This window comes from Gossypium hirsutum, chromosome D12, assembly GCF_007990345.1.
Source record: "Gossypium hirsutum isolate 1008001.06 chromosome D12, Gossypium_hirsutum_v2.1, whole genome shotgun sequence".
Classification (NCBI taxonomy): Eukaryota; Viridiplantae; Streptophyta; class Magnoliopsida; order Malvales; family Malvaceae; genus Gossypium; species Gossypium hirsutum.
This window is the reverse complement of record NC_053448.1, coordinates 58,701,568-58,727,539: the sequence shown is the minus strand read 5'-3', so window position 1 is coordinate 58,727,539 and position 25,972 is coordinate 58,701,568. Positions and strand designations below refer to the sequence as shown.

Genomic DNA, 25,972 nt, shown 5'->3' with positions numbered 1-25,972 from the left:
TTATTGTCTAAAAGGATAGTTCACAACATATGATCCACTTGAAGAACCTATATACGCCTCTCTTGTCCCCATGTAAAAGAAGACATCTGCCCAACTAACTTTTCGTAGATCTTTACTCTCATACTTCATTATTGTGTTAATTCTAAGCAATATCATATTCAGATCTCAATACGTAATCAGATAAGCGACATAATAAACATAAAACTAATAAGATTTACTCCCCTTAGTAGTAACAATGACGGGTTATAGTTATTATAGGCACGTGCCGAAACTCCACCATTACTCATTAAACTTATTGTTTAAAAGGATAGCTGGCAACATAAGATCCACTTGAAAAACTTATATACACTTCTCTTACCCCCCATTTATAAAAAGACATTTGTGTAATTAACTCATAAATCAACTACAATGTGAATTGTGATTAACTATCACATTCTGTTATTTAAATCAACAAACCTTAATCATAATTACAAACAATACAATTCAAGTAATTATAACATGAATCAACAATATAAAACATTGAAATCAAACGAGTGAACATAGGACTAGTCTAACTCAAAATCAAATATTATCATATTAGGTTAAAAAGCCCGTCTCTAGTTTTTTTTTCTTTTTTTTTCCTTTTCCCGGCTTGATCTTCTTCTCTCTTTTCTCTATTTGCAGCTTTAATTTTTTTTTTCTTTTCCAGTGCTTTTATTTTTCTGATCGGCCACCACCACTTGTTTGTCGTCTTATTCTTCAACAGCCAATAGCAGTTTCGGAAGGATCGGACACATATCCCGTGTCCTTACTCTCGTCGTATCGACACGAGTGGCTGCCGTTCGGGTGAGTCCGAGCAGCAGAGGATTTTTTTCCCAAATTTTCAAAGAACATGTTTTTGAAACTGATTGATACTTTCGCTGGATCAATAAGATGGCTGGATATTAATTTATTTTAGTTCGACGTGGTGAATAAACTTGATGTTCTTTTCATTGAGCTTGAGTGATATTTTAGTATTTACAATGCAATTATCTGATTCTTTATCTTAGCACCTTTTACCCTTTCATATTTTATAATTTGTGCGTTCTATTTGAATGCTTACACTTTATAATCTTGCCTCTATGTTCATCTTCAGTTTTTGTTTAAGCCATTGCTTGTTTTGGTCCTATTACAATGTCGGGTTCCGGCAACCTTCCTCTTGACTATGAAGCTCTGGCGGAGAAGAAGCGCAAAGCACTTGCCGATATGCAGGGGTAATTCCGTCAAATTCCCTTTTCCTCTATTTTTTTCCCCTCAAAAGGCTAGAATTGTACTGGCTGACATATTTTGAATGCATTCCTTTGATCGGATAAATAGAAAGGGAAAAAAAAAGAGGTGATTCTTTTACATGTTGATTTCAAATTTGTTTTTACAGCAGTGAAGGATCATCAAAGAAGGCTAGAAAAGAGGATATTTCGGAAGGGATTATGGATGAAATAATGCAAACTTTGAACTGTGGTCGTCGGAGAAAATCAAGCAAGGTTCATATTTTTTAAGCACTTATTCCTTCCTTGCTCTTTTTAACTCACAATATGATAATAATCATAATTACGGTTGTTTTGGGTGGCTTATCAAATTCTTTTGCATGTCTTATTTGTTATTTGCAACTAATGCGGCATAAGAAACGAGGTAGGCGAAAGGGAAGAGGGAATAAACTGAGCCCCCAAATTCAGAGAATTGTTGGAGATGCTACACTTCACTATGGAAATGGTCGTTTCAAAGAGGTATGATGTTTAATTAACAAGTCCATCTCTTTCTGGGGGGTATTCATGTCAGTTAAACAATAATTTTGTGCTCCCAAACACTCACTGCTGAATGTGATATTTTACTTATTATTTTTTGCTGGAATTTGGATTGAGTTGGTGAGAATGATTTTGAAGCGAATATCCCGTACTTTGGCAAGTCCTTGTGCTAGTTTACACGCTTGGCTTTAAGAAGTATGTATAGCAGTTTATAGTCTGCCAGAACTTACATGTATGATCCTGTCTTTTTTTTATGCCCTGAAACATATGATCCTTCTAGGAATGGTTTCTAATACATATCTTTATTATTATCACCTTTTGTGTTTGCTAAAATGTTGTTATCTAGGTTGTCTGATTTTAGTTTCTTCTTGTACCTAAATGTAATTTTATGTTGTATCAGTTTATGGTCTTTATTTTGGATGGATTTTGACATCTTCAGCCATTAAGCATGAAGAAATTCCTGCTGATACAAAAAGCTTTTTTCTTCTTTTGTTAATTAGAAAAAAATATACTGAAGTCTTTTTCCCATGTGAATTTTTTTATTGATTTTGTAAAGGAAAAAAACAGTTATATTGCTTCTGTTTTTCTACTAGTTGCCCTATTTTTTTCATTATGTTTTTCTACTTAGAGCCTGCTGCATCTTCTGCTTTTGGCTAGGTTGTACTTAATGCTTTTAATCATGTTCTTTTCTGTGTTTAAGTCCTAAGATTGTTGAATCTCATTGCTTATATCAGAAAAATAAATGTGAATGAGGAACAATCTTGTTGAAGGCTGAAAAATGGAAAAAAAAATAGTAAAAATGTTTCACATGGTTTCTTGCTTTTTTTGTTTTGCCACATGCTCTTGCATCGATGCCCTCTTACTAGATATTCAAAGTGTCACCTTGGATTCTCTCTTTTTGATTAAACTCCGGATCTCTTCACAGTTTTAGTGATTTTCACCAGAAAATATATATATACATGTAACACCGTCAGCATTGATCAAGGCTTCTGGATTGTCCTTGTATGTGCTACATTTGTGTTCTTTATACGGTTTTGTTTGCCCTTTATATTTTCTCTCTCTTTTAATTTAAACACTCTTTTATCTTTCTCATTTTTAATTCACAAACTTGCTGCATGTTATGTTGTGTTTTTCTTGATAGTGATGAGGTTATAAGTTGGCAGAGAAACTATTTGCTATGATGCCCAGTTCAATCTGTGTTGGTTGAGCTTTGGAAGATGGTAGTCTGTTTACTTGTTAGAATGTGCTTGTACTTCACTTCATTTTAGAGTTAGGTTCCTGGTGTAATAATTGTTTGTTGGATTTGGTTCAGTTAAACAACGTGTGTATGGGTGTTTTTTCCCCCCCACCCCTTCAAGTCTTTAGTTTTTTGTATTCATCCCTGCTAAATCTTTCCCAAATATTTTTGTTTACAGGCCATATCTGTTCTGAAGGAAGGTGTTCAACTTGAACCAAAATTTCCTCATTTATATCATATGCTCGGGCTTTCTTATAAAGCCCTTGGTGATAATAAAAGAGCTTTTCAATTCTACATCATAGCTGGACTTCTTAAGCCAAAAGATCCTGATCTGTGGAAACTGCTTTTTACCTGGTCCATGTAAGTTTCTTGTCTTTTTCCATTTTATCACTCATTGTTGCTTGATCCAATGGAATAAGTTCTTTGCACCTTTTATGATGTTACTGTAGTTTTGTTGAATACTGACGAGATTAATTTTAAAACTATTATCTTGTCTCTTAGTTAATGCTCAATATATTACTAACTGGTTTCTTAGTTAATGCTCAATATGTTACTAACTGGTCTTTTCTTAGCCATTGATTCATTCTTATTTTAAGGTCTTACTGGAATAAAATATGCTTAGTGTAGTTGTTCTTGGCTCCTTTCTTAGAATGTATAAAGAATACCATCTTTGCAATTTCTTGTATCCTGATATTAGTGCTTAAATGGATATGCCCATATGTTTTTCTTTATAAAGTTGAAGTACAATCCAGCTAATTCTGTTGATATTAGGAGCTCTAATTTTTCATATCAGTACCAATCTTGATTCAATCCAATTAACGTCTATGATCAAGATAACTTTTAGTTCTTTAGTTACATATGGATGTAACTATACTAGTGGATTATGGTGTCACTTAAACATGTCAGATTTACCATGTCATTTTAAGTACCTCTTAAATAGAGAAAGTATGTGTGTTATCTTTCCCATTTCCAGTGATTTGGAACAGATTTTGGGGAGGTTTGCCTAATTTGCCTCCATGGAGGGTTTTGGAATTGGAAGTTAGGGATTTTATGCTTGTTTGTTTTTACAGAATTTTACCATTCATTGTCCATAATCCAAGCTTATGCTTTATTCAAAGAATGGGTTTTCCTTGGAATAGCTATTTAGTCTTTGTTCCTTAGAAGGCCTGAATAGCCATTTCAGACATCTTTTAAAGCGGCTATTTGGTGCACTGTTAGTAATGCCTAAAAATGTAGTTTTTCCCCAGAAACAACCCTTAACGATTTATGAAAGCACAACTTTGACCTTTGGAATATTTACAAATCCTGACCACCTCAGTCCACAACCTCCTGTTTGTTTGTTTTTTCCCCTCTCTTTCTCTCTGATGGCACCCCTTTCCATTCAAATGTAGTGGCCAAAATTGATCATAAAAGCCCTGGATCTTGAGGCAGTCTCTGACTCCAATCACTGAAGTGTGACTTCAGTGCAGCAGTGCCACCAAATATAGTTCAGTTAAATGATTGTGTCTTGGTCAGTGATCGAAGCTTGCCACTTCTTCCTATAAAGCTGGCCACAACTGCCATATCTGGTGTAGGGAGAGCATTGTTCACTAGCCTATAGAGCAAAAAGGGGAAGAAATGCAGAAAAGAAGAAAAAAATAACATGCTTGGGGAGTGATAAAGAGAAGAGTGCACTGGTGGCAACTACTTTGGCATCGGGGAATAAAGCAAAACCAAGGTGTCTAGAGAGAGAGAAAAAAGGAACAAAAAAAAAACAAAAGAATATTTTTTTAATAAAAGGAAAATTAAGTAAAGAAAAAGAGAAATAAAAATTGAGTTGAAATTTCTTCTTTTTTCTTGTATGTTTATAAGATATTTTTAATTAAATTAAATGATGAAATTATATTTTCATTAGCAATTAAAAAACAATTTTAAATTTAATTTTTATAAAAAGGTAGAATGGCATTTTCAAAGAAATTTAAAAAATAATTTTGAACTCTAAATGCTATATTTGAATGGAAAAATAGCTTTTCATAGGTATTCCTTGTATATTCTTTTATATGATTGTAGCCAACCAAACATTAGTATAATCTTCCTTTTGTATCCCATTCGAATGAATCAAACTATAACATAGTAATTCCTGCTCTATCCAATTCCTATAGTATTTCATTTTCGTAGGTATTTAATTTCTCTCTTTCCACGGCTGCATCAAGTAAGCTGAGCTCACAAGTATGCTTCGAACCATTTCTCCTGTATGTGTCATTACAAGATAGAGGATTTAGACCACAATAGAATGTACCAGCCTCTTTTCATGTCTGTTGTTAAATGCTCAAATATTGAGAAGTAGAGAGTTTGATACTATCCCCTTTCTTGCTAGTAAAGGCACATTAATGAAAAAAAGCTAAAAGTAAAAGAAATTAAAAAGAAATTCAATCAGGCAGTTTTTTTTAATGTCTATTGCCTTACAAAAAAGCACACCTAAGTGCACCAAGTGTGTTAAATGCACCTGACCTAAAAGGATATGAGGCTCATTAGTAAGAGGATTTAATTCTTCTACTTGTTCTCCAAAACAATTTGAGATTTGCTACACATTGACATATTTCAGTTGCCGCTTTATCTTGGTTTAGTTTAATGTCAGTTTGTTTACGATCTATTACATTTATCTGTTACAGAGAGCAAGAGAATGTTAGTCTGACCTGCCATTGCCTTTCTAAAGCAATAATGGCAGATCCTACAGATATTAGTTTAAGATATCTTCAAGCATCACTTTATGATGAGCTCGGTGATTACCAGAAAGCAGCCGAGTCATATGAACAAATTCAGCAAATCTCTCCTGACAATGTTGAAGCATTGAAAAGTGGGGCTGAGGTGAACACTGTTTTGCTCCTTTAATAAAATATTAACTCCAAATAATTACCCAGTTCTTAGCTCTTCCCCATCTTTTGTCTATTTAGATTGGAAAAATTCGTGTATATTTTCCCTCTATATGTTCTTCAGAGTCAGTTGATTCCATTGATTGCAATGGTTCTAATGTTAATTGCTAGCAATGTAGAAGGTAGTTGAGTTTTGGGCTGGAAACGAATGTACATGGCCTTTTCGGCAGCCAAAGGGGGTGTGAAATTTTCAGATTTTCATTCTTATCTATTAATGTTCATCTTCAATATTATCTTTCATTCTTTCATCATGTGTGTGTATTTATAAGAAAAATTGCGTCAGCAAAAATCCTGGATTTTCGGGAGGGTTATACCTAGGGTATGGTCCAATTGTGGGAAATCTTCGCTGCGGATCTTCAATTATTGAGCGTGCAGATAAAAGATGAAAAGATAGACTGATCTTTTAGGGGCTTGGCTTATAGGATCTAAGTAGATGACCTTGTTTTTGGAAAGCCATGAAAAGGGGAAAATGAAAGAAAAAGCTGCAATACTGCAGCAAAGAGTACATATTTAAAAGCACGTCGGGCATGTAAGCCTTTATTCTGTTCATAAATTGGGGTTAGGCTTGTAAAAAGCCATTGTCATATGATAAGTACTTACGTGTACTGATCTGTTTATGTGGCTTCTGTGGCTAGTTTTAAGAAAATAAGTGAATTACAAATAGAAAAGAGTGTATTGGGGAAGAGGGACAAGAAGAGGGAGTAGGCATCCATGAACTGGTAAATCAATAGGTAATAGTTTTCATTAGTTGATTATCTATATTTAATCAGGTTTATAAATTAAAGGTTTGATATGGAATAAAATGAAGCTTATCGAAGGATTAAACTATTTTTTTTCTTTTTTTGTTAAATTGTTATATTTCTATCATCAAAATTTTAGTATTTATTTAGTGCTTCAGATTTATATTAAGATATACGGTGTAACCTAAAAGTATGTATTTTGTTCCAAGTTTTAATAGTTTTGAATTTTGTGTATTGAGATTTTGAGTAAAGAGTTTGGAGATTTCCTTCTCCCTTGGTTCTACCAGTTCCTTTGCCGAATTTTTAGGTCTGTCTCCTAAATTCCTCTTTGTCTTCCCTATCTCTTTTATTTCCCCGGTATTTATTGTTTCATTCTCCCTACCCTTGTTTTAAATTAAGAAGAGGGAACAGAGGGAGAGGGAGGTAGTCTGGTTGGGCACAGGTGGGGTGGGGGGTTAAAACTCCCTTAATTTAAACTTTGTTCCAATGATAAATTGGTTTAAGAAAAAACAAGAAACTGCGGTATTTTGTTTTATGTCTACATTGTTTAATTATAATTTTCTATGCTTTGATGTTGACCGATTCATTCTAAATCATGCATGGGAGAGGCCAAATGTTTGGTTCTGCAATGCCTGTCTATATAAAATACTGAATGTTTGCCCCTTGGCTGTTATTTATTCATTTGTTTTTTTACTCTAATTCCTATATAAAATTTTATTCCATAACTATGTGTGAATTGTGGGGACACAGTATGCCAAAAGAAAGGAAAAGGAACCTCTCTCATTTTCTGGAATAGGCTGCATATATCTCATTCAATTTCCAACAGTCTCAGCTCTTATAGAATCCATCATCATATCTGCTCTAACCTGAGATGTCTAATTTGTTGTTTCATTCCATCTCAGTTATACCAAAAATGTGGTCAGATTGAACGATCTTTTGCTATTTTGGAGGGCTATCTTGAGGGTCATCAAGATGAGGCTGATTTGAGTGTTATTAATCTTCTTGTTTCTATGTTAATGCAAAATAATGCATATGAAAGGGCTCTTCAGCAAATTGAGCAAGCCCATGCTATCTACTATTCAGGAAAAGAACTGCCTATCAACTTGAAAACTAAATCAGGAATTTGCCACATTCACCTGGGAGATATAGAGAAAGCAGAGGTATACACATTTTTATCTTGTGCTGGTATTTTGTTTTCTCTTTTAATGGCAAGTGCCCAATAAAACTTCTTTACATTCTGCATGCTTCATGGGTGTATTCTTCTGGCTTATATATACAACGTAGCATCCCTAATATCAAGATATTGCTAACCATAATGGAATTAATGTTTCTATTCAAATAACGGCTCAATTAAGCCTAAATAATTGGTGAAGGGCTCATTTGATTGCAATGAAAGCATATGGGCTCAAATGATAAAGTAATCAAGTAGAGAGTTTTTTTTTATAAGCCAAATTTCAAAGATGTTCATAGTATTAGATATCTTGTAACAGGATGCACAAAGGTAATCTTCAGGTTTTCAATTCTATCTCACTTCACTGGTGTTAGATTTCAGTACTGTTTTTGTTTACTTAAGCCTTTGCTTTGACTGGAATCTTGTTAAAGTCCATTATCTTTCCCATGTCAGCATCTATGTGGCCACCATCTTTTCCATGTAAGCATTCACATGGAAAAATATGAAAGTTCATGTGGTATGCCACATTAGCATCGACTGAGACTTTATTTTGTCATATATGTGCCAACAGCCATGTAGATGTGGGAAATTTGACTAAGTGTGAGGGCTCTTTGAGCATTTAGCCTTGTGAATACTAGTTCTCCATATCATTGAAATTCAGGGTTTTAGAGGCATGCATTTGGAATGTATATGTTAGAAGTTTGAATTTGATCTGTCATACTCCTTAGTTGTCTCTGAATATTCTTAAATGTCCTCCAGGTGTTCTGCAGTGTTTTGCAATCCATAGCACATGATCATGCTGACTTGGTTACTGAGGTTGCAGATACATTTATGACTCTTGGGCATGTTAACTCTGCATTGAAGTATTACAATATGTTGGAGAATGATGATGGAATTGATGATGTAAGTCAACCTATTGTTTCTTTCATTAGCTCAAATCTTGTTCTCTTTCTCTCTATATTAGCTTTCTTCAAACTGTAAAAGGTGATTGTTTGTCTATTTTTCTATAATCCTGTATTTCTTTGATATAACTCCAGATTTATTTAATTATATCATCTGCTATTTTTCTGTAGATGCAACACATTCTTTTTGCATATTGGTATATTTGAGTTCCATATTTGTTATAGTGCTGATTCCTATAGTTATGGAATCTGTATGATATTTTGGAAAACTGGTTATTTTTTATTTTATTTTATTTTAAAATCAACAGTTGTCTAATGCTGTGTGTTTGAGTTTTAGTGTTCTTAACTATGCTTTCTGTTTAATGTATATTTGTGTGCTTTTAAAACTTTAACGTGGTCTAAGACATTTTGCAAGAGACGAGAGGATTAGGACTTTGCTTGCCCGTGTTTTGTAGGAGTTGGAATTATTTGAATTAGAAATTTTATACTGATGCTTTATGCAATTTCTGGGTGATTGTTTGGAGTGCATCGTGTTAAGGTCCCAAGCTCCCACCTTTGTGTCCCATCACTCTTCTTTGCTTTCTTATATTTGCTTTGATTATTGACATAGATGGAACTATGCCTTTGGTTGCATTAATAATGGATCTGGTGAAGTTAGCTGCATCTGTTCAGTCTGTTCTTGGTGTGTGACACCTTTGTCATAGAATGTGGATACCTATGCACATAATATGGAGCATACCTGTAATTTTTGCATGCACATATAAATCTGTTTTATTTGGAGTAGGACGAGCCCTAGGTAGCAAATCAGTGTCTTTAGTTTTCGTTTTCAAAACTAATCAGCAGTTTTGAAATTTTCAAGAAATTGTTGTTGCTATAGCATGAAAATGTAGAGTGCTTGAACTCTTGGGAGGGGCTTACCTTTTTAAGGAACAAGAATTACTCCACATATAAATGATATTAGATGTATCAGCAATCAAAAAGTGCCCTGTCAGCTTAATTTTAGGGTTAGTACTTGGGTATCCACTGTTGAATGTTTGTAGTTCTCTATCGATGAGGAGTGAGGACTGTTGAATGTCTCTGCATGAATTTAGACTGTTTACAGACTCTATCAAATTTCTCGACTTTTGTTTTGGTATTTGAATAGCTTGTTTAATAGAAAATTTGTGTTGGATTCAGGACCATATTCTTGAGCTTAAACACAGATGTAGAAACTTGAAGGTTATGAATTTGCAGATCATATGGGGTTTAGTAACAAATAGTAAACCAGACCTAGTAATGAGGACTAATAAGGTCTAAAAATAGGCCTTGCAATTTGGCAGTTACATTGCAGTTGCATTATGGATAACTACTCTAGTTTGATAACAAGGGGTTAGTTTTGTTGCCTATCTTCTAGGTTTCCATTACATAATTGTTAAAGTGAAGTTTCATTTCCCTTAAATATTTTTCCATGGATGTTGATGAGGCTGTACGTTGCTTCTCTCATGCTTGTGGTCCTTTTGGTATTAATTTTTATAACTTGTGAATATCTGTTTGTTTTCAGCTGAGCAGGTTTGTCTTTATATTTCCATGCACCTATTTTATTTTTAGAACACTAGAGGGTTGTTGATTTCTTATTTTTATTTCCTATTTCCTTCGACAGGACCATTTACATCACAAAATTGCTCAGTGTTACATATCCACGGGAGAAAAAGTGCTAGCAATTAAGTTCCTTCGAAAAGGTATGTGAACACATAATTCTTTGGAAGCATTTTTAGCCTATATGTTCACCTTGTAGTTGCATGTTTGTTCCAACTTAAAAAGGGCTCAGTTCAAAAGTCTTTCCCCCAAGTTGTACTTGATCAAAATAAAAGTTCAGGAACCATTTTAGGTGTCTCAGGCACACATGCCTTGGTGGAACATTTTCCTCGGAGGATAAGTTCCAACAATTCAGGGTGCATGTGTGGAGAAATTTTGTTTGGATGTTTAATAGATTGTTATGAGGAATTGAGGATGATGGATCCGGTTAAATTAGGATTCTTAGGGTCTAATGAAGAGTCAGATTCCAAGATGAAATAATCGTGGAAAATAACAAGTAAAATATAAGAATAATGCAGAGAATTTAGGAGGAAAAGGGAAAAAAATGGTGGGTTTTTTATTTTTTAAGTGCAAAAGGTGATACTCCTATAAGTGCTATGAGTAAATAGCAGAACTGGAATCATAAGTGTGTGTAGGTCTGCATGCATCTGTTTCCTGAATCTATGAGATTTGTATGTATCTGTAGTAGAACCTGTAATGATTCCTATTATTCTTCTTTGTTATATTGAGGTAAACCTATTGTTTTGGTTGCTGTTCCACTTGAATTGTGCATTATAGTCCCAGTTTAATATCTTGACTGTTAACTAGTGTGGATGGAAAAATTAAGAGAAGCAAGATTGCAAGAAATAACTGAGGTTTGACCATGTTAAGTATTGAGTGTGAATGTGTGTGGATGGAGAATGCTAGAACACCAGAACACAATATATATATATATACATGTTTCAGCCTTGATCTACTGCCACCAGAGAAATACCCAAAGGGCTATGTTGTTGATGCTCTTGACATCTTGAGAAAGAGCACAGAGGAACCTTATTTACACAGGTCTTGAGACAAAATATGAAAACAATACTAAGGATGATGATTGATTACATTTGATTCTAAACATATGATTTAAATCAATAATTGCTTCATCAATTCCATGGTAGAGTAAGTGAATTTTTTAGAAAAAATACTTGCCTTCTGCATGTGGGAATATCATCATAAAGCCTGATGATAGTCTTAATGAGCTGCCTATTGGAACATCTCTTTACTAGCAAGTTCATTTTTGCACTCAAGTTCTCTCTTTTTAATGGTTGATAATGGATGTGATTCAGCTCTGGAACGACTAGAGAACAACGTCGATGCTCGTTTAAATTTGGCTTCCTTGCTTATTGAAGATTCTAAAGAAGATGAAGCCATTTCTTTGCTTTCTCCTCCCCAAAGTTTTGGTAAATTTTCTCATGATTTTTCTCATCCTTAGCGCGTAGGGCAATCCATAATAATCCTTTCTCTTTAATTTGTGGCATGTAGATTTACAGAATATTAACAAGAATTCTGATACATCTAAATCGTGGTGGCTCAATGGGAAAATAAAATTGAAGCTATGCAACATTTATAGAGCTAAAGGGATGATGGAGGATTTTGTCAATACCATTCTTCCGTTGGTACAAGAGTCCCTTTATATTGAATCTCTTGGGATAAAGGTAATGAGAAGTCTTTTCTAAATCTTGTACCATTTTCTAGAATCTCTTTTGACCAAAACTTAATATGGAGATCCACAATACATCCAGATTCTAGCCCTGAATCACCAAAAATTAGTTTGACTTGATGTTCACATTCAAGAGTACTTTGGAATCAATGTGTGTATAACTCTGATTTGTACATATCTACTGCCTAAACATGTTTACAGTCTAAATTTGAATCTTCTAGGGTATGTGTTCATTTCGCTTCCCTGGTATATTCTTTGAAGTGTAATACACTTCACAATACCAAATGGCACATACTAGAGTATATATCAGCTCCTCCTATTAAAGCACTTCTAAGTTAGTACTCTGGAGCTTTGGTGTTGAGACTTAGGGTGCATGTTTGATGTGTGCATATATCTAACATGGGTAACTTCAAACATGTCTATGACTTTACTTGTGGAGGATCCATATCCATTTTTGTTGAGGGTATCTGTCACTTATGGGTACTCCAAGGCATGAAAAGTTGTGAGGGACATCCATCGTGTGTAGTGATCTGAGCACATTGGATGTATAATCTAAGATCTAAATTCCTGTTTCTTTGTCTTTAAAAGAAATCCATGTGTTCCGGCTTTCTCATTTACTGGATATTCTTGGTCAGATAAAAGTTAGGCGCCGCCTAAGAGACAGTGATCTATTTGAAAGAGTCAAAAAAGTTGATGATCGGCAAACTGATGGTGTATTTTGTGGGTCAAGACCAATGGTAACTGCAGCAGATAGGTGAGTAGTGAATTTCATTTTCAATTCTTGGTGTGAGCACCTCCCCACCCAAACTTTTATACTTTCATAAATATTCCTATGTATTAATGGGTGGCCTATAGAATTATTGTTTTTCATAAAATTGCATATCTCGCTTGCTATTTTTGGTGGTACTTATTTTGCCTAATGAAATTGGGGGAAAAAGATATCTTGATGTTCTTTCTTATAGATGTTAGATCTTAAGTCTTTAACAACATGCAAGTTAAACAATGGAACTATTCTTGGTTATTAGGACTGCTAGTGGTTGAGCTCAGCAGATGACCTTCATTTTCTAGCCTTGCTTGTTTGAGCTTTTATCGAACTCAAGCTCTAATTCAATTTGAATTTGTAAGTATTTGTCAAAGTGCCAAGTTGACTTGAGCTAATTTGCTCCAATTTTGTTTAAATGAGAAGAGCTTTCTCTTAATTAATCTTTGCTTCTTCTTTATTTTATTAAATGAGCCTAAATACAAGAAGAAAGTTTTTTCTTTAATTGAAAAAGAAAAAAAGATAAGAAAAGACCTTGACCTCTATTAAACTTACTGCGAGATGCTTGGTTTGTTTTTAGTCCTATTTAATTTGGCATGCCGAGTATTTCTATATACTTCCATTTGGATAGTATCTTCAATCATCCGCATATAACTTGCTTAACACTAAGATCCAATGAAATGGAAAAAGTAAATGAAGGGGAAGATGGAAAAAAAAGTCTACCAATTTAAATAGATTTTATTTAACCTAATTTCAGGAGCAGTTTTGAGTATTTTAGATCTTAACTCCGTCTTTTCTTAGGAAGGGGCAGTTCTGACTCAACCTCGGTTCTCCATTTGGCAGAACAGGAAATCCATTATACTACAACTTTTTGTCCTATTGAGTCAGACTGCAGTCATTTCCTACTGACCCTTTTATCCTAAATATTGGAATTATGAAACAATCTTCTGAGGGAACTTATTTCAAAGATAATGATATTAAGGTTTGTGTCAAAGCTTGTGTTATTTTCATTTAAAATTAGTACATGACTTAAAGTTTCTTGTTTCTTTTTTCGAAGCATCAATCAAAGTATTCTCATGCAGTCCCCCCCCCCTTTTCTTTCCCTCCGAATATATTGTATATCCTTTTCCTGGAATCTGTTGTTTTGGGGATGTGTTCCTTCTTTCTCTTCCAGTGGAGATGAACTAACTTTTTGAGAGTGATGTTGGAGGATAGGTTGAAAGCTTCCAGAGCAAGAAAGCTGCTACAAAAGAAAGCAGCTTTGAAGGAAGAAAAGAAAGCTGCTGCACTTGCTGCCGGACTTGATTGGCATAGTGATGATGCCAATGATGAATCTGAGGTAATCCTGATGTGTATATTTATTTAACAAGAATTTAAAATTTTAAACTAACGAGACTGTGATATCAGTCTTACCTACTTGTACATATATTTTATTGTTTGTTGCTGCAGGAAGAACATTTTAAAGAACCACCTCTGGTTAATCTTCTAAAAGATGAGGAGCAGCAAGACCTTATCATAGACGTTAGTGCACTTCTTTTTATTTCTCTCTTTCTCTGATATCTTTGAATTTTAAATCTTTTTCCTCACTTCAGGAAAAGTTTATGACTCTGAAGCTGAGTGTTACAATTGGATTTCTTTTGACCATAAATTCTTTTACATGATTCCTTTATTTCCTTGGATCTTTCAGACAGATAGAAGATATTTTATTCTTTCTTTCTTTTTTCATACTAAATAAAGGTTCTTTCTGCTAATTAGTTATGCAAGGCATTGGAATCTTTGGAAAGGTATTATGAAGCATTGGATATTATCAAACTTGTATTAAAATCAGGTCATAACTTTTTCCCTGTTGAGAAGCAGCAGCAGCTTCGATCACTTGGAGCACGTAATTCCTCACTTTACCTAGTGTTCATTCTTTTAGATTTGGCCCATTACATGTTTTCTTCATCATTTTAGATTTTTGAACTTCATGTTATTTTACAGAAATGGCATACTACACCATGGATTCCAAGCATGGGTTTGACTGCATAAAGCACATTGTTCAGCAGCACCCTTACAGTATTACTGCTTGGAACTGCTATTACAAAGTACTTCCAAGGTATTCATCCCCCTATGTTTATTCCATTCTTGGACGTTTTTTTGTCAATTTTTATGATTTATTGTTCTTTCTTGGGAGGAGAAAATTATGAAAATTTTCTTGGTTGAGAAAGGTTTAAATTGTATGCACTTATATATTTCTATATATGGTAAAAGAAATTATAGATAATATGCACATTTTGCAATATTTATATAATTTTAATCCGATCTTGGACCTTTTCTAGAAATTTGAGACAGATTTAACAGTTATTTAAAAATTGTTGTGGAAGTCTCTTAGGCAAGCATACAAAAATGATGAAATAGTTTAAGGGAATAGTAATAGCAATTTATATGCTTGATTGTTACTGAATTATTTTCTTAACAAATATTTTCTTAACATTTAGCTACAGGAATGCTTTTTTTTTGTATTGCTTTAAATTTCAAATTCATATCATATTTCCCGTAATATTATGAAGTTGGAGGTTAATTCTTATTTTCTAATTTAACAGGCGTGGGGTTTCTTAGGTTAATTAATTTTGCTCAAAAATAGTAATCCCAAATATTAGGAAAAGACGAGTTGAAAAGAAAATTTAAATTGAATTATAGTACTGTAAATTTAACAATAAATTATTTGTCTATGAGAAGTGAGAACGCCATTTATGGTTCTGAATTCTGGTTGTGGAAAAACCTTAAAATATCTTAAATAAAGTTTGAGTATTGTTATTTCTAAACCATTTACTAATATTCTACATCACACTTTCCATTCACTTGCATGCGCAGTAGCATATATCTGAGTTGCTATCTGTGCTAGGTTAGCTGTTGTTTTTGTTTGAAATAACTATAATATATATGTTATAGAAAGTTTTGAGTAAACATAGCTTGCGACTTTTGCTATCAAACTAGTCATAGTAAAAGGGACATTCAAATGATCTTGGACCACTTTTTGAAGCTTATAAGCATACCTGGTCATAACTTTTAGTTGCTAAGCATCACTTGAATATAATTTGTATTTATCATGTGGCATCATATGTTTTGCTTTTATTGTCATCTTGACTTGTGCACATATTGGTCTTTCTGAATACTCTAGTTACTAATTTCGGTTTACTTCTACTGTCTTAGATCGGGAAAATGTTATTCAAGGCATTGTAAGTTTTTACGTTTTTTCCGTAGCAAACACAAAGATTGCATACCACCTATTGTCATTTCTGGCCATCAGTTTACCGTGCTTAGTCATCACCAAGATGCTGCTCGAGAATACCTTGAAGCTTATAAGTTGTTGCCAGAGAATCCTTTAATTAATTTGTGTGTTGGTATATTTTCTCCTCTCTTTTGGTAGTTCCCCTAGGATGCTTATATAAAAACATCTTATCACGTCTTGTTGATGTGAAAATTTTCATTTTACCTTATAGGGACTGCATTGATCAATTTAACCCTTGGACTTAGACTCCAAAACAAACATCAGTGTATTGCACAAGGTTTAGCTTTCCTCTACAACAACCTTCGTCTTTGTGAGAACAGCCAGGTTTGGTTTTCTTCTCATACTTTATCTTGCATTTTCCTATTATAAATAAAACTTGTTCAAAGGGATGTTTTGGAATTCAGTCATCGAAATGAGTATGTCCATGGATTACTTCAGTTAGTCAGTTTATCTATTTTGCTCTTTTACTAATTCTTGTGATTCAATTGGTTGGATGCAAAAGAAATGCCTCTGCTGACACAACATTGTGCAGGAAGCACTGTATAATATCGGACGGGCATGTCATCATGTCGGACTGGTGACCCTGGCAGTTTCATACTATGAAAAGGTGTTAGCGATGAAGGAGAAGGATCATCCAATCCCAAAACTCCCCAATGAGAACTGGGATCATGCGGTAGAGAACCACAAAAAAGATGGGTATTGTGACCTTCGCAGGGAGACAGCTTTCAATTTGCATTTAATCTATAGAAAATGTGGAGCAATGGATCTTGCTCGCCAAGTCTTGAAAGATCATTGCACCTTTGATTGATATATGTGTATTAGTGTGTATATATATGTATATAGATTCATGATCTGTGGAGTAACTTGACACTCATCAGCTCAAAATTTAGCTGTTAATATATCATAATATATAAATTGTTCAATTATATTTTCTTGTATTATATTGTTTCTTTATCAATTCGATATTAACTCAATTAACTAAAAGAATTCTGTAAAACAAAAGAATGAATATTAATATGGCGGTGCTTTGTCTTTTTACTATTCTTATATAAAACAACTAAAGATCTAATGCTCAAATATTGGACTCAAATCCAAAAAAGGTTTGTTCATTAGTGGTTTACCATTTTACACACAATTCAGTTAGTAATTCTTTATAATATAATTTTAACTCATATCGAAAAATATAGTGATAAAATTGAAATTTAGAAAATAATTTATATCTCTGGTGATGGATTATGGATAACTTGCTCATGTGATAAGTAGTAATGATTATAAATCATAATTAAGTTTTATGTTGAAGCCAACAAATGCAATTATCTGCTATTATTTGAATAGTTCATTCTTATTAAATATCTCAATTCTTGAATTGAATTATCTAATACACTATATTCTCTTAGACATTAGATCCTAAAATTGGGATTTTCTTATCTTATGAAAATATATTTCTTGTGATGGGTTATGGGCAAATTGTTTGCAATTAAGCATGTGTATGTTTATTTAATGCTTACTCTTATTTCTAAAAAAATCTATTTAAAAAGCTTTATAATATATTTTAAAAAAAATTAGAACTTTATAATTTGTTTAAAATTTATTAAAACTTTATAACGTTTCAAATTTTTAAAAATTATATAACATTTTCAAAATTTTATAAACTTCATAAATAATAGTTATATTTTAGAATTTTCAATTAAATTAACTTAGAGGATAACTAGGTTAAAAATGGGAGACCTAAAAAAAAGGAGTATTTTGGGTACTTCTAATTAATTTAATTTTTTAAAATATTTAGTTAAATTTATAATTTGAATTTAAAATCTTAAAAACAGAATTTGATTAGTAATATAATAAAAAATTATAATTTTTAAATAATAGAATTAAAATCTTTAAAAACAATGATTTTTTCCTTAGAATATAGTTTTAAAATTTTATACACTATTCATACAATATTTTAAAAAATTACAATATATAGTATTTAAATACATTGTTTTTACAATATGTTTACGGTATGTTAAAATATTGTTTAAAATTAAAATAAATATATTTTTTATGAAATAATATAAATTTATTTTTCACAATATTACTTATTTTTGTTTTTTTAAAATAATATATTTTAGTTTATATATAAAACTAGCTTGTGCATGGCATGATAAGAAAGCTAGTTTAGATATATTTACATGTATATATAATAAATAATTTATTAAGATATAAATGAAAAATATTTAAATGTATAATTTATAAAGAAACTATAAATATATATGTGTGAAAAATAAATAAAAGCAACATAAACTTAAATTGATACACCGAAACATATTAACACTGATACGTATTAATACGAAGACAAAAACAATACACAATATAGTATTCACTACAATTTGCTCATGTAACAGGTGGTATAATAGATTAACAAAATGACTGATTTTGGGACGGCAAAGCATGTAAAAGTACTTCTCTGTTGTTTTAGAATTAATGGTTTACTTGCAAAATTAAAAAGATTAATATATCCTGACGTATTTTAACTTAGCAACTTTTACATATTTTGTATTTAAATTTTTTCTTTATTTAATTGGTACTTAAATTTAGAAACCATGAGTCAAGTTAATATTTTTTATTGGTATTTAATTAACACGGTTAAATTTTGAATTGACAACTAACAGAATATTGACAAGTGTCATAAAAATACATTTCTTTAAAAATTAAAAATTAGGGACTTTTTTTATTTTGCATGTATAATAAACTTGAATAAATGATTGTTTAGATTCATTTTAACTTGTACAACCATTTATCTAAGTTCATTCTAGATACAAGCTTTGGTTCTCAATTTGAGTGATTATCTGATCTAATTAAACGTTAAAAATAAATTATTGCCTAATGTGGTAAAGATTTTTCTCATGAGTAAATTATCAATTTTTTTATGAGTCCTAATTATTAGTCGTTCCCTTGATATGTAGAAGAAGAAATATATTGATAAAGAAATTGTATCTTTTCCAAATTTAAAAGAGCGTTCAAAATCAAAAGAGCGATTGGATTGAAAAAATAAAGGATTTTTAATTGTCTTCTTATCCTATATCGAACATAAATAAATTAGATGAAAAATGATAGGATAAAGAATACGTTGATGAATCCGTCTGTTTCTGAAGTATCTATTCTTTTCCTACTATAATACTTTGTTGTTTTAGTAATTTTATATTTTTATAATTTCAAAAGAAAATAAAATAAAATCTTGTGTTTTATAAAATGTTCAGCTTTTTAACAAATTAAAGCCTCTATTTACATATCCAATTTAAAAGATGATAAATACAAAGATTAAGTTTATCTTAAGAACTTAGAATGAGTAATATAATTTTTTGTCCTTAAATTTTAAAGTTAGGTTGATTTTTGTCTGTAAACTTGGATTCTGTTAAGATATGATGTGGTTAGTGTTCTTGAAACATGCTTAGATTAATCGATTGGATCGAGAATCCACAGGCATATTAGTCCAAACAAAGAGATTGGATTAATTGAATAAAAATGGCTTGAAAATGGTAAAAATTGAAAACCAGGACATAAATCAATAGTTGAATAGATTGAACCAATTTAATATATTTTTTATTTTTATTTTATAAATTTTTAATTTTTGTTGGTCTAACATTTGAACCGATCAAACCGACTGAATCAAAATAGTCTGACCTGTTCAATCACTAATTTGATTATTAAAATATTGTGTGACACTCTAAGATTGTATCATGTAATTCTCTGAAAATTTATATAATTTTTTTAATTTTCAAGTAATGATGTGACATAATTTCAAAGTGTCACGTCATAAAATATTTATATTTTTCAAGTTTAAAGATGAAAATAAACTTAGTCGTTAAGTTTATGTGCTAAAATAGATAATAATAAAAAAATACACAAATGTCAAAGTAAATTTAATTGTCAAATTCAGAGTTCAAAAATTATATTATCCCAATTTAAAAAGAGAATTACTGCAATAACATAACAAAATATAAGTACATATACTTGTAAAAATTATTGACATCTTATATAGTAGACAAATAAGGAAAATATTAGATGATCAAATCATCAAATGTCCCTCCTCTAAAACATCATGCTTACAGCAGATTTTGTATCCTTACATTTATATCCGATGCATATAACAATATAATCTTCTAAATACATGAACACATGATTTGAGACAGACACGTATTTACATCCAACAGTAACTTCTGTAGGGGGCTTCCAAATGCATGAACTAGTGTTTATCCTAACAATATCAAACCCTGAAAGTGAACGTAACATGCTTGCTTTGGTTCTGTAGTACAGATGCGTCTATATATCACAATGACGGGTTTCTCTCAATTAGATTAAACTTGTTATGCCATCATTTACTTTCTCTTCACCATTGGCAACAACAATAACATCAAATCATTAAGAAGCCTATCCTTTAGAGCTTTTTTTTTTTTTAATTCCATCAGATTAAACAAGAACATGCTGTTGCACCAATCCAATCCGTAACACTATTTAGAAAGTGTGGCATCAAGTTGACAGAATCTGTCATCATTACACAATTTCAGAATAGTTATTTTACACATACACAAAAATAGTCACTCGGCATACAACGGCGTACATTCATGTCTGTTAAAGGGCGCATTTCCTTGAAGCCGTCTTTGAAATGACATCAAAACTGGCAAAATCTGGACAAAAAGAGTTTAAATCAAGAAAAAAATAAAGAGCTAACTCATAACTAACATTCACAAGGAGTCCTACAAGACTTCAACGAAGCTACATACAAAATTACAAGATTGCGCGGTGGAGCTCTTACTGTTCTCTTTTTAGCAATGACTCTGCAAACTCATGCCCACAAACAGCCTATATGAGTTCCTGCACCAGATTTGTAGCAGTGTCATGTTTTTCAGTACGGACCAAAGTGCAGGATTTTGATCTAAGGGTACTATTCCCTGCCACAGTATTGACATCAATTTATCTGTACACTGGTGGAAATTAATGACTCTCTGGTAACCTGTTCACATAGGAAAGGAAGAATCATTAGTATTATAGTCCTTATCAAATAAAACCATGTCATACCATTCTTTTCTTCCATTTCCTGTAAGCTTGCATTGTACACAGCATCACATGTAATAAAGACATGATCCTTATAATTTGCCGACCATGAAACTCATTTCCACATAGGAAATTGTCCAGGACAAGGCATACTGATCAAAACAGAAGTATTCTTCGTTAATTAAGCATAAGTAATAGAGAATAAACCTACCGCCATGGGAATTCGCTGGTGTCTATTCCTGCTTGATGGAGTTCATCAACATATTGCAATGCTTCCCGGCATTCCTCGCGGTCATCAAAGAACTCTTTTTTGTCACCTTCAATTTGATATGTTTCATGGCCTTTGCCAGCAATCACCTGCAACACACAGCATCATTTTAGCAAATATACATATCAACTAGTACAAGCAGAGAAGGGCATGATAAAGGAAAGGCATAAATTACATGATTAACACAAGAAACCTATGAGCATTAACTAATTTAAATTTTCAACAAATTATATATATGTAGGTAGGGCAACTCATTTGTGGTGTGTGAGGCTGTGAGCACTGCAGTTACATTAGGTCAATTGTAGAATAGTAAAACACTCATTTACAAAAACATATGACTATACTCATGAAGATTTAGGTTTTCTAGATTATTGGAATATAGAAGCAAACCAATTCACTTCAAGAAACTTACAACCATATCGCCTTCTTCTCCCATAGCAACAGCACAACGTACTGCTACCCGCCTAATATCATGCAGAAAAAGTCGATGACCATTTGGGAGAGGAGGATAGTAATCATTTTCTCCATATTTCAAATAATCTTGCATTGTCCACCCCACGCCAGCTAACATGTCATCCAAGATGTCCACTGATCAAAAGATGAAACATGTAAGTAAGTAGGTTTGCATTTCTAAGCAACTGCCAATGCGGCTCATGATAATTATACCATTTTCTTATACTTACATGGATCTTCACTCTTAGGATTATCAGATGTCAGCATTGTCACTTCACTTTTATCTGTTGCGATTTTTGCCATCATTGGTCTCTTTCCTCGGTCACTCTCCCCAGGACAACCGATAACTTCATGTAGGACGATCTTATTAATAGGTTGAAAAGAGGGGGAGAGGGTAAAAAATGGTAATGACTTAGAGGAAGTACGGTTTTCTTAAGGAAAAACATAAGCAACAAGCATACCAGTAATAATCCTCTTTGGTCCAAGCTCTCTTACAGAATCAAGCAGTCTAGATAAGGCATCAGGTGTGTGAGCATAGTCCACAATGACTCCAAATGCCTGCTCCTCGTCTATTAACTCACACCTGCCAGGAACAGCGTCAACCTCTTCAATCCCTCTAACAATGTCCTCCAAGGGTGCCCCAACAGCAATTCCAACAGCCACAGACGCAAGAATATTATAGATATTATGCCTTCCGAGCAAACCTGACGAAATCTCCAATATCCCATGAGGTGTATTAACCAAGACCTGTGTCTCAAATAGTGACAACTCAAACTTCAGGGGATGAACATCTGCATGCTTATTCTCCATTGCAAATGTCACCACAGGAACTTCAGGGTTACCTTGCGCAACAAAAAAAGGTGCATGAGGATCATCAATGTTAACAACTTTCCTGTGCCTCTCAGGGTCCACCATCCTTGCAAACAACTTTGCTTTAGCATCCCTATACTCCTCCTCAGTCCCATGAAAATCTAAATGATCCCTAGTCAAATTGGTGAACACTGCAATATCAAAATCAACCTCATTACACCTCCCTAAAGCTAGTCCATGGGAAGAAGCCTCCATAACAACAGCCTCAGTTCCATTATGCAACATCTTAGCCATCAAATTCTGAACCAAAACAGCATCAGGGGTAGTATTTGGCGATTCCAACTTATTATCACCATGTATATAGTAAGCAACCGTGCTTAGCATCCCAGTCCTCAAACCCATAGCCTCATACATCCCTTTTATCAAATAAGACGTGGTTGTTTTGCCATTGGTCCCAGTGATCCCAATAACAGCCATATTCCTTGAAGGGTGCCTATAAAACGATGCAGCTAATGCAGGCAAAACTGAATTAGTATCCTCAACAATGACCAATGCCTTGCATCCCAAGGTATCCTCAATATCAATCTCTTTACTCGCTACAACAGCAACAGCTCCTCTCTTATCAGCTTCACTCAAATACAAATGCCCATCCGTTTTTCTCCCAACACAACAAACAAACAAATCTCCAGCACTAACCAACCTAGAATCATGTTGTATCCCTGTTATCTCAACCTCTATATCCCCGTAAACCGAAACTGGCACCACTTTACTTTCATCTAAAAGCTCAGCTAAACTCATTTTAAACTTAGGTTCCACAATTCTAACCTTACTCTTTCCAAAACTATCTAAATCTAAATCAAATGATGGATCCAACAAATTAAATTTATCATTACCTCTTTCTTTACCTTCAGAGTCACTCAAACCGACATCGAATTTCGAAGAATCTTCATCATCTGAATCTTCATTTTCTCCCTCGTCCGAATCAGAAGCAACAGTCAAACCTCGTAATTTGTCAATTTCTTCCAAGTCAACGACTTCATCAGGGTCCAGCTCATCAATGGCTTCCGCCTTTTTAGGGGCTTGTTCTAACAAACCTTGCTTGACCATCTCTTGCCGTTTCATGGCAATGGCTTTATCGATTTCACCGAACAAATCATCCCCGTCGTCGTTTCCCGTTTTCTCTTTACTCAATTCGTCTTCGTCCACGTCAGCAATGGCAGAAAGGTAATTTGACTTGTGCTTGTTGAAGTCTTCTTCTTGGAGCTTGCGGGCACGAGCAGCTTGGCGGTGAATTTGCTGAAACTTGTCCACGCCGTGCATGGAATCCTCGGGAGCTTCGGGAGGGTCTTCGTCGGAGGGAGTCGGATAATACTTCCCGTCGGGGCCGATAGCCGGAAGGCGGCGGAGAGAAGGAAGACGAAGAGGCTTAAAATGGACACCGCGGTGCCGGTGATGGCGGTGGCCTTTTAAAGAGGTATAACTGGGGTGAGGAGGGAGAAATTTGGGAAGAGAAAGAAGAGAGAAAGCCATTGAAGGGTGGGGAGAGAGAGTAACAAGCTGCAGTGAGGTTTTAGGACTGTGGAGGGGATAGAGGTTTTGAGATTGGGAATTTTGTTACTGCACGGCGTCGTTTAAAGGTTGAACCGTTTAGACATGGAACTGTTTCGGTTTTTCGATTTCAGAACCGCGGGTAATTTTGGATCTCAGGCCCATGTAATAATTGGGCTTAAGCCTTAAAAAAATTTTAATACAACGATATACGTTGAGTCTAATTCTGCTCCCAACACCTATACTCTTTACATTTTTTAAAGTTAGTCCCTGTACTCCTTTTATTTAATAATTGATAACACCGTCAAAAAAAATTCATTAAATTGGGTTATGTGAAATTCTTAAAATTAAAAATTTATTTAGGTGGTAAATATTACATGAAAAAAAGACTAAATAAGCAAAAAATAAATATTGATTTTGGAGTAGTAAAATATGTGGTTTTAAATCTAAAATTGTAAAATTTTTCAACATTGTTTCAGAGAAGCAGAACAAAACTTTTTTTTAATTACATAGCTTCCTTGTAATGTAAGTAATATTTGCACCGTGCTATATAATTGAATTTAACCCAAGAATTTTTAAGTTGTTATCAATTCCATTTTAATTATTAAATTAATTGAATATAAATATTAAATTCCTGTTACTAAAAGTATATAATACTGAAACTTAAAACATAAAGAACTGCATAAATTTAACTAACAAATGCCTTAAATTCCACAGCGGTACTTAAAAGATTTTGGTGGGGCACATTGACTCTTCTAATAAATTCATTGATATTTCGAGTTCTTTAGTTTAGGTAGTGGTACTTTATTAGCATGTTAACAATGTACAAACAAACTGAAACGGACATCATTAGATCTACAGATTCAAATTCAAAATCCAAATGCCAGATTTCAATGTCAAAACCTAACTTAATTACCTACCAGACCAACAAACATAACCATAATAATTTATTTCAATTTGTTATGTCTAGTCACACTGTAATTAAGTGAACATTATGCTGTAATTTTAAATCATAGTAGTTTTTCTTTTTGTTATATAATTGCTGTTGTTGTATAGATGGTAGCGGATTGGGTGCAAGCAGCAGCGGCGGACCACCAGTGGTCCCTACGGTAGTTATGTCGGGGCCCGATTCAAAACGGTCCCCAAAGCCCAATTGGTCGAAGATATGGATAGTTAACGGATATTGTATGGAGTTGAATTTATTTATTTTCTATAAATTCGAATAGCAACCAAACCAGAAACCATCCACAAAGGTTGTTTTTAAGCTTTGTTTGACTGTCCCCAAATCTTATTTGGTAGCTCAACATATTGGAATAACTAACATAACTTTGTTGTATTGAAATTAAGCATTTAAACTTGTTCACAGGCAAAATCAACGAGGAGGATATGGATATAATGGTGGTGGTTTACTTTTGATTAAAGCGGAGAGCTATTAGTTTTCATGGGTTGGATGGTTGTTTGGTGGAATTGGTCTACATGAGTTGTCTTAGTTTCTCTCTATCACTATGCTTTCTTAGGTGTTATGGTTTAAGTTGGATTGAGTCGAGTTGAACTGAGTAAAAATTTTTAATTAATCAAGTTGACGAATTTTATTTTAGTAATCGAATTTAATTTAAAATTTTTTCGAATCGAATTAAAAAAATTTTAGTCGAGTTAACGAATCCTATTATTTATACTTAATGTTACGTTTACATGGATTGATTATTTAACTAGTAGACGAAGTGCAAAATTATTTAACTACATAATTAAGGCTAGAGGTGCTCATGGGCTGGGTCGGGCCGGGCCCATAAAAAATTTCGACCCGGCCCAAAATATGGGCCTAAGATTTTGCCCAGGGCCGGCCC

At 33.4% G+C, this 25,972-nt stretch overlaps 2 protein-coding genes across 7 annotated transcripts; one reads left to right on the top strand and one right to left on the bottom strand.

The window, feature by feature from the left end:
* The first annotated feature begins 546 nt into the window (after positions 1-546).
* Positions 547-16,941, top strand: LOC107947032 (general transcription factor 3C polypeptide 3). Of its 5 annotated transcripts, none has more exons than XM_041107455.1 (20): positions 547-580; positions 746-825; positions 1,115-1,232; positions 1,397-1,499; positions 1,641-1,742; positions 3,176-3,357; positions 5,649-5,844; positions 7,552-7,809; positions 8,580-8,723; positions 10,362-10,440; positions 11,611-11,724; positions 11,807-11,979; positions 12,620-12,738; positions 13,960-14,083; positions 14,194-14,265; positions 14,500-14,626; positions 14,725-14,839; positions 15,937-16,127; positions 16,227-16,339; positions 16,548-16,941. In XM_041107455.1, the coding sequence occupies exons 3-20, from the start codon at positions 1,153-1,155 to the stop codon at positions 16,821-16,823; spliced, it is 2,568 nt and encodes an 855-aa protein (XP_040963389.1). In that variant the 5' UTR covers positions 547-580; positions 746-825; positions 1,115-1,152; the 3' UTR covers positions 16,824-16,941. The 5 variants fall into 5 exon arrangements, with proteins under 5 accessions (XP_040963389.1, XP_016737059.2, XP_016737057.2 ...); XM_016881569.2 differs by having other exon boundaries at positions 548-580; positions 1,394-1,499; XM_041107454.1 differs by having other exon boundaries at positions 564-580; positions 689-825; positions 1,394-1,499.
* Positions 16,942-20,482: 3,541 nt separating this feature from the next.
* On the bottom strand, positions 20,483-24,215 carry LOC107944628 (UDP-N-acetylmuramoyl-L-alanyl-D-glutamate--2,6-diaminopimelate ligase MurE homolog, chloroplastic). 2 transcript variants are annotated; one of them, XM_041107451.1, is made up of 6 exons: positions 22,232-24,215; positions 22,001-22,117; positions 21,730-21,905; positions 21,261-21,406; positions 20,811-21,008; positions 20,483-20,682 (listed from the first exon to the last, which is right to left on the bottom strand). In XM_041107451.1, the coding sequence occupies exons 1-5, from the start codon at positions 24,108-24,110 to the stop codon at positions 20,990-20,992; spliced, it is 2,337 nt and encodes a 778-aa protein (XP_040963385.1). In that variant the 5' UTR covers positions 24,111-24,215; the 3' UTR covers positions 20,483-20,682; positions 20,811-20,989. The 2 variants fall into 2 exon arrangements, with proteins under 2 accessions (XP_040963385.1, XP_040963386.1); XM_041107452.1 differs by lacking the exons at positions 20,483-20,682; positions 20,811-21,008; positions 21,261-21,406; positions 21,730-21,905 and having other exon boundaries at positions 22,001-22,133; positions 22,232-24,179.
* Positions 24,216-25,972: the final 1,757 nt, after the last annotated feature.